We start from the raw sequence: 14,213 nt of genomic DNA on the forward strand, positions 1-14,213 counted from the left end.
AGCAACGGATTGATGTATCTCTCACACCTCGATGTTTCTCTCCCTGTTACTCCCTCCCTTCCGCTGTCTCTAAAAATAAAAACGAAAAATAAAAAAAGACTGCTTGGTCACGCCTCTGCCAATCAGCGATTGCCTCACACCCCCCTCAACTGCCAATCCACAGCAGCCATGCAGCTCCACCCCCTCACCTGTGGGACACACCCCCGACTGTGCCTAGCGCCCCGGGGGCGGGGGCTGGGAGAAGTCCAGAGTCAGCCCTCCAAAGCAGGGGAGACCGAAGCCCCCCAGTTTCCTACCCGCCCTGTTTCCTCCTTCCCCAAACCCAGAAGTCCGGACCCCTAGCTCTTCCTCTCTCTGCCCCAGGGTTCTCAATCCCCAGCCTCCCCTGCCCTCAGAACGTTTAGCGCCGGCCACCCACCCTCCTGCTCCACTAAGGGCCAAAAACAAACAGGAGAACCTTTGGCTTCATCTCCTATGTTATCTCCTAATTAGAGCTTAATTGACTCTCCCCTGCGAACCTTTTAACTGGGTCACTGGTGAAGCCAACCTGCAACATTTTTCCCTGGAGGCCATGGCGTGAGGCTCCTGCCACAAGGTCTGCTGGGAGTTGCAGTCCCTCGGGATGAGGCCAAGCGTAGGGCTAGAGTGAGGGGGGACGGGGTGGCGGTGCGGATCGAAAATAAATGTAATCATGACCTCCTCCTTTTGGCTGCAAATTGCTTTTTAAAAAGATTTTATTTATTTTTTAGAGGGGGGAAGGGAGAGAGAAAGAGATAGAGACATCAATGTGTGGTTGTTTCTCACGCACTATCTACTGGGAACCTAGCCCGCAACCCAGGCAGTTGCCTTGACTGGGAACTGAACTGGCAACCCTTTCATTCGATAGCCAGCACTCAACCACTGAGCCACAGCAACTAGGGCTGCAAGTTGCTTTTATGGGAACCTGTGGGGTGGTTTGGCATATTGGTAAATGGGCTTAATGACTAGAGCTGTGGGCTGCACCTGAGAGGCAGAGGGCAGAAGCTGGAATTTGGGAGACTGAGTTTGGGGTGGGAGAGCCCTAGACAGAGAAGCCTGAGTGGAAATGTGGGAAATCAGGGATGGGTGGCAGGGGCCTTCACGGGGGCGCCCCACTTGGCCTTGCGCCCATAGCCCAGCTCTGCACCCCCGGTCACGAACAGCTCAGCACCAGTACAGAAGCTAGCTTCAGAGGCCAGGAACACAGCGGCAGCTGCCACCTCGGCCGGCTGGCCCATGCGGCCCAGAGGCTGGAGAGAGACCAGGTGAAAAGGAGGTCACGGGGAGCCCTCACCTGCCTGCCATGCACCATACCTGGACCTGGCCCCAACCCTACCTGGGCTACTGTGCCCTCCCAGATAGTGGCCTTGGGGTCAGGCGAAGCGGCTGCCAGCTCCTCCCACAGTGGGGTCCAGATGTTTCCTGGGGAGATACTGGGGGAAGGGAGAAGAGAGAATCGGGCGGGTCGGCCACACACACACTTCTCCGGCTCACTCCCAGTCTTCCCACTTCCCTCAGGGGCCTCTCAGCCCACTGGAGCTGCTCACCAGTTTACTCGGACACCGTATTGACTCTCATCCAGGGCAAAGGCCTTGGTCATGGCTGTCACCGCTCCCTACAGGAGACAGGGCCGGGGCGGGGAGAACGTTCAGTCCGGGGAAGATGAGGCTCCCCCGGTGTCCTCACCTCCCGGCTGCAAGGGTCAGGCAGGGGCTTCAGAACGGGAAAGGCACACCCTCCCTGCAGGCCACCTTGGGATGCACCGGGCTCTCTCTCTCTCTTTAAGATTTTATTTATTTATTTTTAGAGAGAGGGGAAGGGAGAAAGAGAGGGTGAGAAACATCCATGTGTGAGAGAAACATCAATCAGTTGCCTCTCACACGCCCCCAACCCGGGAGCTGGCCCGAAACCCAGGTATGTGCCCTGACTGGGTTTGAACCGGCAACCTTTTGGTCCAAGCCACTGAGCCACACCAGCCAGGGCTAGACTTTATTTCTTGGGAGATACTTGATGTCTAACAACATGTCACAGGTTTTTATGCCTCAGGTTGGAGGCCCCTAGGGGCCCAGTAGGGTGGGAAGGAAGAAGCAAGGGGGTACCTCGATGGCCTACCTTAGAAGCCACGTAGGGAACTGCCTGGGTCTGGCCAGTTTCCTTGACCAGGCTGGAGATGTTGATGACATTCCCCCGGCTCTTCCGCAGGTAGGGGAGGGCGAGCTGGGGAGACAGGAGACAGAGTAAGCCGCTAAGGCCCTGGACCTCCCCCAGCCCAAGGGAACACACGCTGATGTCTGGGACAATGGCCGCAGTCCCTGGTGTGTTCCCTAGCTGATCTCCATGCCTTCCGGAGCTCCAGAGCACCCTCGCTGACTTGCCCCAGGGCCTCCGGGTCTCTGGGTCTCAGCGCTTACGGAGTCTCTCTCTGTCTGAAAGGGATTTTTCTCTGTGTCTCTTCTACAGTCTGTCTTTTCCCCTCCTTTTTCTGTCCCCCCACCCCCACCGGGTCCGTGTGTGTTATTCAAACCCCTGTCCACATTAAGACAGAAAAACGCAACGTGGCTGCATTTTTTTCTCTCTCCGAGTTTTAGGGAGAGCTCTGTGGTCAGCATGTGGGAGACCTTTAGAACGTGAACCCCATATTTTGCCAACTTCTCCCCTAAAACTGCCTGGCTACCTGGAGGTCCCTAAACTAACTCTCCCTCCCTCTCTGTCTCCCAGTTTGTTCACTATCCGTGACCTTGAAGAGATTCAAACTCTGTTCTTTAGCCCTTGTTTGCTTTGGGCAGCTGAGCTGGCCACGCAAGGCCTGTTCCTGCCACTAGAGATTAACACGCACGTGCACGAGCCAGCTCCCCAGGGGTTCTCAGAGTGGGAACAGAAATTGGCTCCCTCCCCGGCTCCCGCCACCCCCCTCCCGCCCCAGCTCTTTCAAGCCTCTTTTACTCTCTCAGAAACAGCCTGCACACAGATCCCAGTGCTGTGTCTTCAAATACCCACTGAGTGTTCCAACCTCAGGGCCTTTGCACTTGCTGTGCCCTCTGCCTGGAATGCTTGTCCTAAGACAGCCATGCAGCTCACTCCTAGGGTGAACAACCACCCTGGCTTGGCCAGGGCTAAAGGGTTTCTGGGGACATGGGACATTCAGTCTACGGTTTCAGTGCTAAAGTGGGACAGTCCTGGGTGAACCTACTCTCTCAGCAACTTCAAATCCTGTTCAAATGTCACTTTCCTGACCATCCTATGTATTTAAAACTGCAAACCGCCCCTCCCCCAGGTCCCCATCCCACTTCCTGATTCCTTTTCTCTGTGGCCCACATGCTGTCTGACATGCCATATATTTATTTTATTTTATTTTATTTTAATCTATTAGAGAGAGGGGAAGGGACAGAGAAAGAGAGGGAGGGAAACATTGATGTGAGAGAGAAACATCGACTGGCTGCCTTCCATTCGACCAAACTCCCAACCCAGGCATGTGCCCTGACCGGGAATTGAATCCCGGAACCTTAGTTTGCAGACCGACATCAAACCAACTGAACCACACCGGCCAGGGCACCATAGATATTTTACTTACTTATTTGCTCATCCTGTCTCTCCCACCAGCATGCAAAAATCCACAAGGAAACAGCTGAAATTGTTATTTTCTTTGGCACAGGGTAGGTGCTCAGTACGTATTCTGAGCAAGGGAATGGATTTATTGAGGGTCTTCTGTGGCCTGGCCCTGCGGTCAGCAGCGCACAGATGAGCTCATTTAGGAACAGAACGGTGACTGACGTGCACAGAGGGTCACGTGACACCTAACAGAACCAGTATTTGCAGCCCTGCAGTCCGAGGCCAAAACAACCAAATAATTTTTTTAAGTTTATTTATTTTTAGAGAAAGGGGAAGGGAAGGAGAAAGAGAGAAACATCAATGAGTGGTTGCCTCTCATGCACCCCCAACCGGGGACCTGGCCTGCAACCCAGGCATGTGCTCTGACTGGGAGTCGAACCGATGACGGCCTACTGATTCACAGGCCGGTGCTCAATCCACTGAGCCACACCAGCCAGGGCCCAAACAACTTCTGACAAGTCTAAGTGTTGAGAACTTTAGAATCTGGCGTGAGTGACAGGAGAATGTGGCCCATGTTGGGGGCGGGGTGGAACTGTAATCCTCCAGCCTCCTCCTCAGGGACCCCCCCCACATTCATCCCCCTCTCCGCTCACTCTTCTCAGCCTTGAAACCCTCCCTCCCTCGGGCCTGGGGCTCGCGCAGACAGCCCCCACCCCTGGCCCCGCGCAGCCGCAGCCGCAGCCGCATCTCTCCCCGCAATCTCGGTCACTTCCGCGGCCGAACTCCCTCGCCACCCCCACGCTGCAAAGGGAATTGAGGTCAGGGACGCGGTTCCTTTGCCGCCCTCATCCCCGCCGGGGACTCAGCTACTGCTGATATATATTTGCCCCACACTGCCCTTCCCACCCCTCCCACACATTCCTTGGCCCTGTCCTCCCTGCCCCCCACCTCGGTACCCCCACCCCAAGGTCACCGAGTCGCTACATCAAAGACCTGCGGGACTCCCACTAGCCTCACTGGCCCTCCCTCCCTCAGACGGCCCATCTGCGGAGCCTGGTTCTGGCCTGACTCCACTTCGCTTCAGTGTCGGGGTTCCTGGGTCCTTCTCACTCTCCGAGCTCCGCCTGGGGAGGCCCTTGCTTTGCTGGTTTCCCACCAGTACCTCCTGAATCTTGCTCGGAGCCCCCCTGCGGGAGCTCCCGCCCCGCACCCTTTGGAGTCTGCATCTCAAGGTCCCGAGTGCAGAAATACCCCTTTGTCTCTTCCTAAAACCTGCCCCTCTTCCTGCTCCCCAGCCTTGGAAATGGGACCCCTTCTGCCCTGCTTCTCAAGCCATAGACTGGGAGACCTGAGAGTCTTCCAGAGCCTCCCTCTGCCATAGTTCCTCACGGGATCCATCTTGTCCGAACACCTGCCATGGCTTCCTATGGCTCTCGAGATAAAGACCAGACACCTGGCGTGGCCCTCAAGGCCCCCCAAACCCTCCCTGTACCAGCCCCTCTCTCCCTGCCAAGCCTTTGCACTGGCTGTTCCCTGGGCTAGAAACGCCTGCACTTCCGTGTTGCCACATCAAGGCCCCCCTGCACCCTTATTGGTCTGACTCTCCCCACTTCTTTGTACACCGGATCCAGAGAGCCCTCTTCCCCACCCATCTAGTTAATAGCGCTCATCTTTTGCTTCCTCCAGGAAGCACACCTGTCCTGACCCCCAAAACAAGCCAGTCTCCCTGTCACAGGTCACCCAGAGCCACACCTGTCTCCTCCCTAGCACAAGACACACGCACCCCCCTAAATGCACCTCTGCATTTATTTAATGACCCCTGGTGCCCCGTGACCGTGAACTCCACAAGGGAAAAGACCACATGGTGTAGTCCCTGCACCTAGTATACTGCCTGATACCTACCCAGGTTTATTTCCTGATCAATAAATAGATAAATGGCCCTGGCTGCTGTGGCTCAGTGGATTGAGCACCGGCCTGCAAAACGAAGGATCACGAGTTTGATTCCCAGTCAGGGCACTGCCTGGATTGGGGGCTGGGTCCCCAGTGGGGACATGTGTGAGAGGCAACCACACATTGATGTTTCTCTCCCTCTCTTTCTCCCTCCCTTACCCTCTGTCTAAAAATACATTAAAAAATATTTTAGAAAAATAAATAAACATTCTCATCCATTGGTAGTACTTAGGAGGTTCTTCCTGATGAAATTACATGATGTCTGGATAGGAGAATGCGAGAGACAATGGATAGAACAAATTTATTTTTTTCCCAAATATTTTATTTATTATTTTTTTTTAGAGAGAGGGGTAGGGAATGAGAAAAAGAGGGAGAGAAACATCAATGTGTGGTTGCCTCTCCTGCGGCCCCTCCTGGGGACCTGGCCCACAACCTAGTCATGTGCCCTGACTTGGGAATCGAACCAGCGACCCTTTGGTTCCCAGCCCGCCAAGTTTAACAAAGTACTTATAATTGCCAAGCTGGAAATGCAGGTGGTGGTTGTTTTGTTCATATAATGCCCCCAGGGGGTTCTGCCCCAGGGCCTTTGCACATTCTTTTCTTAGTGAGTGAAACACTGTGCCCTATTTCTCCACTTCCTTCCCTCCCACTCACGGTCCAGCTCAAATCTTACCTTTCCTCTTCTACTTCTCCTAGGCTCCGTCTGCCCAACACGTATCTCAGAGACCTCAAACTGATTGAGGTCATGAGTTACAAGAAACAGAATGAGACAAGGTCTGTGATAAACAATAATAGCTTACAGACAGCAAACTCTGTGCCAGGCGTGTTCTAAGGGCTTGGTGGGTATTTAATGGACTCTCATTCAATTCTCTGAACAACCTGGGAGTTAGGTACCATGATTAGCTGTAGTTTACAGTCAGTAAAACGGAGGCACAGAGAGGTTGAGTAACTTGCCCAATGCTGCCAGTAGGGAGTGGCAGAGATTGACCCCTTTACTCCCGCCCACTCACAGGTAACAGAGTCAGGGAGCCAATAGGGGGAGGCAGGGACTCCAGTACAGAGGGAGCCAGGCCACATTTAGCAGACTGCCACCCTGCTCTATGGGTCCAGTGCATCAACTTTTCAAGGGAAACAAAAATCCAGTTGCTATGTAAAATCACATTTAAATGCTGGATATATACATATATATATATATATATACACATATATACACATATATATATATATATACACACACACACACACACACACACACAAACACTCGCAAACGTTTTATGGGCTGTGGTGTACAGAAGGTGCATTGGGGACAGGAGCCAGGGTTCACCAGTTGAGCAGGGAATAACCCAGCTGGGGACACTGCACCTGGATCTCAGATAAAACCTTGAAGATGGCACCTGAGTTTTTCCCACACTGGTGACCCCAGGCCCGCTCCCTGGGACTCTCCCATCTTGCTGTCTACACTTGCTTTTCTGAGCTAACTCCAGCAAGCCAGTGGGCTCCAAAATGACGTCTCCAGGCCTGGACCCTCCTCACCCCAGACCCAAGAATCCCATTCAACACGCCCTCCCACCCCACCTGCTCCACCCCAGGGGTCCCTATCCCACACTTGCTAAGCAAATAACAACAACAAAAATTTCTTTCTTTCTGGAGTTCACCCCCATATCTAGTCTTATGAGGAAATCCTGACGATTCTACCTTCAGAATGGACCCAGAATCGGACCACTTTTCACCAAATCCACAGCTACCAGGCTGATCAGATCCTACATCATTTGCGGCCTGTACCACCTACAAAGCCTACTGTTCAGCCTTCGACCCATCTGTTCCCCAGGCGGCCGCCAGAGGGCGCCAGTTTCCACTCACAGTAGTTCATGTCCCCCCAGCTCAGAATCCTTCAGTGCTCCCTGCTCACTCTGAGTCAAAGCAAAGTCCTCTCCGTGGCTTATAAGGCCCCACACAATCTGGGTTCCACTGCCCGCTCTCGACCCTCACCGTACACTTTCTCCTCTGTGCTTGTCCTGCCTCAGTCACACTGCCCTTCTGACTGTTCTGCATGCCAAGCAGTCCCACCCCAGGGCCTTTGCATTGGCTGTTTCTCTGCTGGACCACCATCCCCAACACATTTCCTTGCAGTATGACTCAAACGTCACCTCTCAGAGAAGGCTTCAGACCACCGCACCCTGTCTAAATGAGTGCACAGTCCTGGCCGGGTGGCTCAGTTGGTTGGAGCGTCATCCCAGTACACCAAAGGTTGACTGTTCGATTCCCGGTCAGGGCACATGCCTGGGTTGCGGGCCGGGTCCCTGGTTGGGGCATATGTAAGGCAACCACATGGTGATGTTTCACTCCCTCTTTTTCTCCCTCCCTCCCCCTCTCTCTAAAAATAAATAAATAAACTATTTAAAAAGAAGTCCAGGAAAAGAAAGTGAGGGGTCTCCAAGAAGCAAGAATGGCAGAATACTGCTTATTGTTGGCACAGGGCAATGACCAGTGGTCTTCAGTATACGCTTCTCTCTGCTTTTGCGTGCAGTTGCAAAATGCCGTAATAAAAATAAATGAAAGGCCAAATGAAAATAAAACAGCGTTTGCACTTACTCATGGCTTATCATGCCCTCTCTTCCCTTTCCTTGTTTGCCTAGCAGTTAGCCCTCCCTGGCAGTACATCCTGTATTTACCGGCCCGATGTCTGTCTTCCCCACTAGAATGTCAGCTCCCCCAGGCCAGGGGTGTCCGTGTTTTGCCCCCTGCTGGATGCCCAGTGCTTTACTTAGCACATTGCTGGTGCCAAATGAGCCTTTGTTAAATGAATGAATTAAAAAGTTCTGTAGTAGCCCTGGCTGGTGTAGCTCAGTGGACTGAGCATGAACCTGAGAACCAAAGGGTTGACCAAAGGGTTGGTGGTTCAATCCCCGGTCATGGCACAGGACCAGGTTACATCTGGATCCCTGGTCGGCGGGTGCTAGAGAGGCAACCACACATTGATGTTTCTCTCCCTCTCTTTCTCCTTCTCTCTTCCCCTCTCTCAAAAAATGAATAAATAAAATCTTTAAAAAGAAGCATTATCATAGAGAATGAGAATGAGTACGCATGTATAAGGGCCACATAAGCAAGGATGGTCTGGAAAGGCCATTGGGAAGAGGTGGCGTGTCAAGAGAGATGAGAAGCAGGGCGCATTATGGGAAGATTCAGAGGAAGGGTGCAGAGCTAGAGGGAGATGCTCTTTGCTGTTAATAGCTATTGGTGGGGTGGCAAAGCTGTGACTGCCTATTACTGCCTTGCCCATGTTCTTAACATCCCCCCCACGACCACCCCAGGCAGTTCCTGGAAGGTTCCTGAGAAGGCAGAGCTATGCACCCACCCTGGCAGCTTTGGCTGGATGTGAGGATTCGCGCCATTTATTTTCTACAAAGAACAGAGCCCTTGGGGAATAAGACTAAACCAAGGCACAGAAAACATTCTGCCTGCAGACAAAGTGGGTCTAACAATGTCAAAGCCAGGAGGCCACCTGGCCCGAGCAGCCGGGGCCCCAGCCTTCACCTTGGTCAGGGTGAACATCCCGAGCAGGTTCACCTCCAGCAGCTCCCGGAAGTCTTGGGCGGAGATCTCCTCAGGCCACTGTGGAGGCGGGTCTAAGGTTGGAGAGAGAGAGGAGAGAATGAGGGAGCCACGTGGGCAGGAGAACCATGGGGAAATGGGGATGGTGGAGGAGTGTGGGGGGCCCAGGTGGGTCTGGCAGACAGAGTCCTCAGGAATGGTGAAAAGGAAGGGAGATTGCACAGCAATTAATAAAGAAAGCAGTGTTGAGGCCAGAAGGACTGGGTTCGAATCTCAGCCCTGCCATTTCCTCACTGTGTGGTTTTGGCCAAGTCACTTTGCTGCTCTGTGCCTCAGTTTCCCCATCTGCAGAATGACCATCACCGCTTTTGAGCTTAGAAATGTCACAAGTCAATATTTATGCCTGACGCGTGGCACCATAACGGATTTGTTAAATATGGCTAACCCTTGAACAGCACAGGTTTGAATGCATGGGATCATTTCCACGCAGACTTTTTTCAATGCACATACAGTCACCCCTTTGTATCTGGGGTTTGTGTCTGTAGGTTCAACGGACCGCAGAGCAAAAACAGGCGAATGTTTAGCCCTGGAGCCCTGGCTGGTGTGGCTCAGCAGACTGAGGGCCAGGCCCCCAGTAGGGGGCACACGGGAGGCAACCACACATTGATATTTCTCTCCCTCTCTCCCTCCCTTCCCCTCTGTCTGAAAACAAATAAAATCTTTTTAAAAAATAACATTTTTAATTTTTTTATGTTTTCAATTACAGCTTACATCCAATATTATTCTGGATTCGTTCCAGGTGCACAGCACAGCTCCCTGGCATTGTCCATCCGCGGGGCGAGCCCGCGCACGCAGAGGGCTGACTGTGCGCACCGTTCTCCTCCCTTCTATACAAGGGACTGGAATGTCCAAGGACCAAAAGGTAAGCGAATGAGTCCGGGGACCAATCCCCCCACGGACACCGAGGGACTGAAGTAAAGTTTGCGGCAGGCAAAATTTACAAGTGGATTTTCAACTGCAGGGGGGTCAGAACCTCTAACCCCCGCTTTGCTCAGGGGTCAGTGATAAACAGCAGGAACTGAGGGGTAGTTAGAGGGAAAGAAAAATCAACATTCGTAAGCAAAGGAGCTGGAGAGACAGAACAGTGAGAACGCGGGGACGCACTCATTACCTGTCCGGTGCACACGGTCAACTCTCAGCTTCCAAGCCGCGATGGGTACCGTGGCTGTGAACGCCAGACTGGTGAGTACTAACCCACGGCTCCTGGGTTCATATTCTATTATAATATGAACCTATTGTGGACCAATGTTTGTCCCCTCAAAAAGTTCATGTGTTGCCCTGGCTGGGTGGCTCAGTTGGTTGGAGCGTCACCCCCCTCGCCGCACCCCCAGCAAAAGGTTGTGAGTTCCATTTCCGGTGAGGGCACATACCTAGGCTGTGGGTTCAGTCCCCGATCGGGGCGTGGACAGGAGACAACCGATCAAATAAACATATCCTTGGATGAGGAATAACTATTAAAAAAAAAAACTAATAAACAAAACTCATGTGTTGACATCTAACCTTTAAGGTGATGGTGTTTGGAGGCCGGGCCTCCAGGACGTGATTAGGTCATGAGGTGGAGCCCTCTGGGAATGGGATTCGTGCCCTTAGAAAAGACGCCCCAGGGAGCCCCCTCGCTCCCTCCACCATGTGAGGGCGCAGTTAGAAGCTGGCCCTCACCATACACCGAATCTACCAAATCTGCCGGCACCTTTTTTAAAAATTTTTTATTTATTTATTTTTAGAGCGAGGAGAAGGGAAGGAGAAAGAGAGATATCAATGTGTGGTTGCTTCTCACATGCCCCCTACTGGGGACCTGGCCCAGGTACGTGCCCTGACTGGGAATCAAACCGGCAACCCTTTGGTTTTCAGCCCCAGCTCTTGGACTTCCTAGGCTCCAGAACTGTGAGGGAGAAATGTTCACTCTCTCGGCCACCCAGCTGATGGTACTCCTGTTATAGCAGACTAAACCAACTGAGACAGTACTGTGCACAGACATATATGTACATATATATACACACATGGATCCCTACCATAGATTATAATCCCAAATCCTAAAAACAGCCAATACTAGTAAACTATTTTATTGATTTTGCAAATAAGTAGATTGTCTGAGGCAGCCCCACGAACAGGTGCCAGCCTGGTGATTCAAACCCGTTCAGCCGGCCCCAGAGGAGGGTTTCTCCACTGTGCCGCCCCCTCCTGTCTCTGTCTCTGTCCTCTGGGCATCTCTCGGCCTGAGAACCGAAACCAGGGCAAAGCGTCGTCTTGCTCAACCTCAGCTGGGAACACACCCCGCGGACAACTCAAATTGCTGCCACTCTGCACATGTCCGCAAAAGACCAGAGAAGCGCAACACACACTACTGCTTCTGGGGTTACAGAAACGCTCTCTTTGCCAGTGGGAATTCACAAACGCGAAATCCGAGAGTCATGGGGACTCCATGCACCTGTCTTTTCTTGTCTGTTTCCTTCCTCTAGAAGGCAGATGCCATCACTGCCGAATCCCTAGTCGCTGGGACGGAACTTGGGACATAGTGGGAGTTCGATAAATACTTAATAGATATACAAAGGGTACAAAGAGAAAGAATGAACGGATATCCGCCACCTGTCTGATCCTGGAAACAACAAACCCGGAGAGGGTGAGCCACTTCCTCGCCACTTCCCCGGCCTTGCTGTGTGACCTCGTTGCCAACAGTTCACCTCTCTGAGCCTTGGTTTGCAAGCATGAGGCATTCATTCTTCTAAAGAGAAAGGCCATCAGCCTCACCTAGAAGTTCTTGTCGTTAAGGGGCTGACTAGTCTACCTTGTTCAGTACGCACAACAACCCTACGGTGAGGACCATCATCACCCTTATTCCCATTTTAGAAATATAGAAACTGCCCCGACTGGTGTAGCTCAGTGGATTGAGCGTGGGCCTGTGAGCCAAAGGGTCGCTGGTTGGATTCCCAGTCAGAGCACATGCCTGGGTTGTGGGCCAGGTCCCCAGTAGGGGGCGTGCAAGCGGCAACCACACATCAATGTTTCTCTCCCTTTCTTTCTCCCTCCATTCCCCTCTCTCTAAAAAAAAAATAAATAAAATCTTTAAAAAATGAAATACAGAAACTGAGGGAGCTCAACCCTCCAGCAGAGGACGGAGCCAGATGCAAGCGCAGGTGTAGGGGATTTCACAGCCACCCTGCCTTGTCTGAGTGGACAGAGAGGAGGACGGGGGAATCAGAGGCAGAGAAAAGGGGAAACTGAGGTTCAGGAGGAAGGGCGTGGGAAGCCAGGAGGTCAGTTGACACTGGTGGAGAATGGCCCTATGGCCTCACAACTCACGGTAGCCGGCATTGTTGACAACACAGTCCAGGCGGTCAAAACGGCTAATGGTCTCGGAAACGAGGTTCTGAGAAGAAAGACGTCTTGTGAGTGAGGAGAGTCGGCAGCCAGGGTTCCCAAAAGCAAGGCGGGGGGGGGGGGGGGGTGACGCCAGAGCTGTAGCTGAGAGGACAGGAGCTAGAGGAAGTGAGGGACTCCCCAGGTCACCAGGCATGGCAGGAGAAGAGGAGACAGGAGGCCAGGGCTGCCCAGAGCCCAGCGGTCACACTTGCTGTCACTACTCCAGGGACCCAGGGCCCAGGGGACAGACACCCATGGGGTCAGATATCAGCAAGATATTGACTAAAGGGAGGGAGAAACTCCTACAGAAAAAGACCCACTTGTGAAGGACTCCTTTATTCCATTTAGGTGACAGGTGTGATAAGAATCTTGAAGACGTGGGAGATAAAGGAGAGCCTACCCAGGAGACCCTGGACCCACCAGCAGAATCAGGGATCGTCTTGCAGGGGGGAAGGAGACTGAACTGAAACCTCTGGGGCCGGAACAATTTAGCCAGGAAAAGAGGGAAAGGTAGAGGGAACAGCATGTGCAAAAGCCTGGACGGAAACAAAGCTTGGAGAGATATTGGACGTAAGGCGTGAGGACAGAAAATACGCTCACCCTCATATCTTCCTCCCGGGTCACGTCAGAGAGGACAAAGACAGTTCTAGGAAGCTCCTGTGCCAGGGCCTTGCCCCCCAACTCTGCAGAGAAAGAAGGGCTGGGGGCCTGGACTCCTGGGTCTGGGGGAGGGGGGGCTGGGGTTGAGGACTGAGAGACCCTCACTCACCTTCTTTGTCACAGATTACCACTTGGGCCCCGCTTTCCACTGAGAACAAGAAGAGAACAAGTTACCCAAGCAGAGACCTTGGTTAAGGCTTCTGCTGCCCTCTTGTGGCCATCTGGAGTGGGGCCTATTACCCAGCTCGGCTCTCCTGGTGACCCCAGTCTCACGATGACCTCCCAGGACAAAGGGCAGAGGCTTTGACGACCTCCTGGCTTCCCACGCCCTTCCTCCTGAACCTCAGTTTCCCCTTTTCTCTGCCCCTGATTCCCCCATCCTCCTCTCTGTCCACTCGGACAGGGCAGGACGGCTGTGGAATCCCCCACACCTGCGCTTCCATCTGGCTCCGTCCAGTGCTGGCGGGGTGAGCTCCCCTGTCCAGACCTCAGTTTCTATATTTCATTTTTTAAAGCTATTCCAAGTACCTGCTGGGGTTCCTGAGACCCCCATCCCTGGTTTCCGGAGTAAAACCTAAATCTGCAAGAGATATGGTCCCAAACCATCCGTTTTGTAGCTTTAACTGAGACCCAGAGAAAGGGCGTCTGAGACCTGCTAAACAGGCTTCAGGATGCCGCTCCCACGCTTTCGTCCGCAACGCGAGTTGGATTTTATAAGATCAGATCTTCCCACACTCGTTAGACCCCGGGGTCGCTCCTCTCCCAGACATGCTACCAGCCAAGACCCCCTCACCGAAGGCTCGCACGATCCCGGCTCCAATGCCGCTCCCGCCCCCGGTCACGATGACCACCTTCCCGGCATAGCGCGATCCTGTAGCCATTCCGTGTCAGTCTGTCTGTCTCTCCCTCTCACACTCACTGTGGGGATCCTCCTAACCCCAGCGTCGGGTGAAGCTGTGGGCTGGCCCCTGGGCGTCCGGCCCCTGGAGGAGGGCGTTGCCAGCAAGTCCAGACACCTGGAAGTTGGGCCCCTGTTTCCTCCTCCCCCAAACCCAGTAATCCTG

The 14,213-nt window shown here is 53.2% G+C and overlaps 1 protein-coding gene across 1 annotated transcript; it reads right to left on the reverse strand.

The window, feature by feature from the left end:
- Nucleotides 1–716: 716 nt before the first annotated feature.
- HSD17B14 (hydroxysteroid 17-beta dehydrogenase 14) lies at nt 717–14,066 on the reverse strand. Its single transcript, XM_024566432.3, has 9 exons — nt 13,943–14,066; nt 13,259–13,297; nt 13,090–13,172; nt 12,430–12,496; nt 9,052–9,143; nt 2,131–2,235; nt 1,566–1,633; nt 1,355–1,451; nt 717–1,268 (listed from the first exon to the last, which is right to left on the reverse strand). The coding sequence occupies exons 1-9, from the start codon at nt 14,028–14,030 to the stop codon at nt 1,095–1,097; spliced, it is 813 nt and encodes a 270-aa protein (XP_024422200.2). The 5' UTR covers nt 14,031–14,066; the 3' UTR covers nt 717–1,094.
- Between the last annotated feature and the right edge of the window lie 147 nt (nt 14,067–14,213).

The sequence above is a fragment of the Desmodus rotundus genome, chromosome 12, assembly GCF_022682495.2.
Source record: "Desmodus rotundus isolate HL8 chromosome 12, HLdesRot8A.1, whole genome shotgun sequence".
NCBI lineage: Eukaryota > Metazoa > Chordata > Mammalia > Chiroptera > Phyllostomidae > Desmodus > Desmodus rotundus.